Here is a 2657-nt window from a genome sequence, read left to right as displayed (position 1 = left end):
CTGAACTGAACCCAAGAGTTCTGGGCAGACTGGACCGGGCTTTCTGAGCAGAACCAGAACCTGGAAACCTTCATTTTGATTTTTATTTTAAAATAAAAACTAAATAAATCTTAGATCCTTTGGACCAAACTTCACGTGCACAAAAATACCAGATGATGATGATGATGATGATGAAGAGCGTCATCAGGTGAATCTGGAGCATTACGTCATGGTATCATGCCCCCCCCACGCCATCCCGAGCAGACCTCCACCCTGATTGGACAGCTTGCCAGCTTCCAGCGCAGCCCATTGGCTGATCACAGGGTCACGTGATCGGAGTCAGGGCAGGGAGCAGCTGCAGGAGGAGGGGAGGATGCTCCAGATAAAACCAGCACCGCGTTCAGCCGAACCTACAGAACCTTTGGCAGGACGGCGGCCCCAGCGTCCAGGAGGAAGCCGGTTCCGAGCTTCTAAGAGCGGCCAGAGGAGCAGAGGTAAGGGGGGGCTCCGGTGGTTCTTACGGTCCGGTTCGGTTTGATGCGGACTGATGGTTCTGGTTCAGGTAGACAGATGTTTGCTCCTCCAGCAGCAGCAGCGCCGCCCAGTGGCTGCAGCCGGAACCACAGCAGGTGCTGCATTCACTGGTAGCTAGGAAACCGGAACTATTCATCTGTTTGGGTTTAGATGGTTCAGCTTCTGCTGGGAGGCTTTCAGGTTCGGAACCGTCCTTTAGGGTCCAGATCAGGAACCGGACCGGTTCCTCCACAGAGATCTCAGCTTCCAGCATCATTTGAAACAGGAGCTGGGTCAGAACCTTCACAGAACCTCAGATGCACTAGGACAGACGGTGCTGCGTTCAAAGACCTCTGTAAAAACAACATTTCCTCTATTCAGGTTCCCTGGTCTCACTTCTCTGAGATTTAAAGTGTTGGTAACAGAGCCGGTCCTAGGAAATTATTTATGGGCTAGCTAAGGGATTTCTAGAGGTGGCCACATTAGCATGGTGCTTAACCTACATCGGAGTATTAGGGCCAGGCTAGGGATTTTTTCTTCTTCTATTACGAGAATAAAGTCTTTGTTCTTGTAATTTTATGACTTTTATTCACATAATTTTATTACTTTATTCTCTTAATGTTACGACTTTATTCTCGTAATTTTACAAAGTTATTCTCGTAATTTTACAACTTTATTCTCGTAATGTTACGACCTTTTTTCTCGTAATTCTATGACTTTATTCTTGTAATGTTACGACTTTACTCTTGTAATGTTACAATTTTAATCTCGTAATGTTACGGCTTTATTCTGTTAACTTTACGACTTTATTATCGTAATGTTAAGACTTTATTCTCGCAATTTTATGACTTTATTCTCGTAATGTTAAGACTTTTTTCTTGTAATTTTACGGCTTCATTCTCATAATGTTACAAATTTATTCTCTTTATTTTACGACTTTACTCTCATAATGTTACGACATTTATTCCCATAATTTTATGACTTTATTCTCATAATTTTATGACTTTTATTTTCGTAATTTTACGACTTTATTCTTGCAATTTTACGACTTTATTCTTGTAATTTTACAACTTAATTCTCGTAATGTTACAACTTTATTCTCGTAATGTTACGGCTTTATTCTCTTAACTTTACGACTTTATTATCGTAATGTTAAGACTTTATTCTCGCAATTTTACGACTTTATTCTCGTAATGTTAAGACTATTTTCTTCATTCTCATAATGTTACAAATTTATTCTCTTTATTTTACGACTTTACTCTCATAATGTTACGACTTTTATTCCCATAATTTTATGACTTTTATTTTCGTAATTTTACGACTTTATTCTCATAATGTTACGACTTTATTCTCGTAATGTTAAGACTTTATCCTTGTAATTTTACAACTTTAATCTCGTAATGTTACGACTTTATTTGCGTAATTTTACGACTTTATTCTCGTAATTTTACGGCTTTATTCTCTTAATTTTATGAGTTTTATTCTCGTAATGTTAACACTTTATTCTCCTGTTACAAGAATAAAACAATAAAACTATGGGTCGACATCTGCTCAAGCTTTTCTTTAACTGAGAACTGGAACAGATCTATAAGATGCGGATCTAGACCCTGCTTCTATTCAATGTTCTTCTGGAGCATGAAGTTTCTGATGAACAGATCCTCAGATCCAGTCCAGGAATAGAATAAGAATCCAGACCCAAACCCGGTTCCACCATGTTCTATTGAAAGATGAACCGGCAGCCTGTGTTTGGATCTGAGGTTGTTTTAGTGTGCGGTACCAGGCTCAGTTCCTGCTGCTGCTCATACCAGAACCGACCCAGAACCGGTTCTGTTAATCAAACAGGAGAACCAAACCCGGATCTCTGGATGTTCCAAGCTTCAGCTCCTCCTCCTCCTCATGCGGCGGCGGCGATGAAGAGGAGCTGACATGATGTTGTGTAATGAGCTCTGCAGAGTGAAACTGGGTCAGAGTTTGTTGCTCACTCTGGTTTATGTAACCAAGTTCTGCAGCAGCAGCGTTCTGCTGACACCGTTAGACTCCCAGAATCTGCAGGTAAACCAGAAGATCTGGTCCCGGTACCTGGGGGGGATTTACCATTAGGCAATTCTAGGGAGTTGCCAGGGGCCCCAAGTTCCTGGGGGCCCCATAAAACTCTGTTTCCATGT

At 41.4% G+C, this 2657-nt stretch overlaps 1 protein-coding gene across 1 annotated transcript in view; it reads left to right on the top strand.

Moving 5' to 3' along the window:
- Positions 1 to 286: 286 nt before the first annotated feature.
- LOC107097009 (leucine-rich repeat neuronal protein 3-like) overlaps positions 287 to 2657 on the top strand; it is a 16483-nt gene continuing 14112 nt past the window's right edge. The window contains exon 1 of the mRNA XM_015393962.1: positions 287 to 473. Coding sequence (XP_015249448.1) covers positions 353 to 473 — 121 coding nt within the window. The 5' untranslated portion in view covers positions 287 to 352. The remainder of the gene's footprint in view (positions 474 to 2657) is intronic.

Source organism: Cyprinodon variegatus, unplaced genomic scaffold, assembly GCF_000732505.1.
Source record: "Cyprinodon variegatus isolate N-32 unplaced genomic scaffold, C_variegatus-1.0 Scaffold665, whole genome shotgun sequence".
Classification (NCBI taxonomy): domain Eukaryota; kingdom Metazoa; phylum Chordata; class Actinopteri; order Cyprinodontiformes; family Cyprinodontidae; genus Cyprinodon; species Cyprinodon variegatus.
This window is presented reverse-complemented; position numbering and strand designations above follow the sequence as displayed.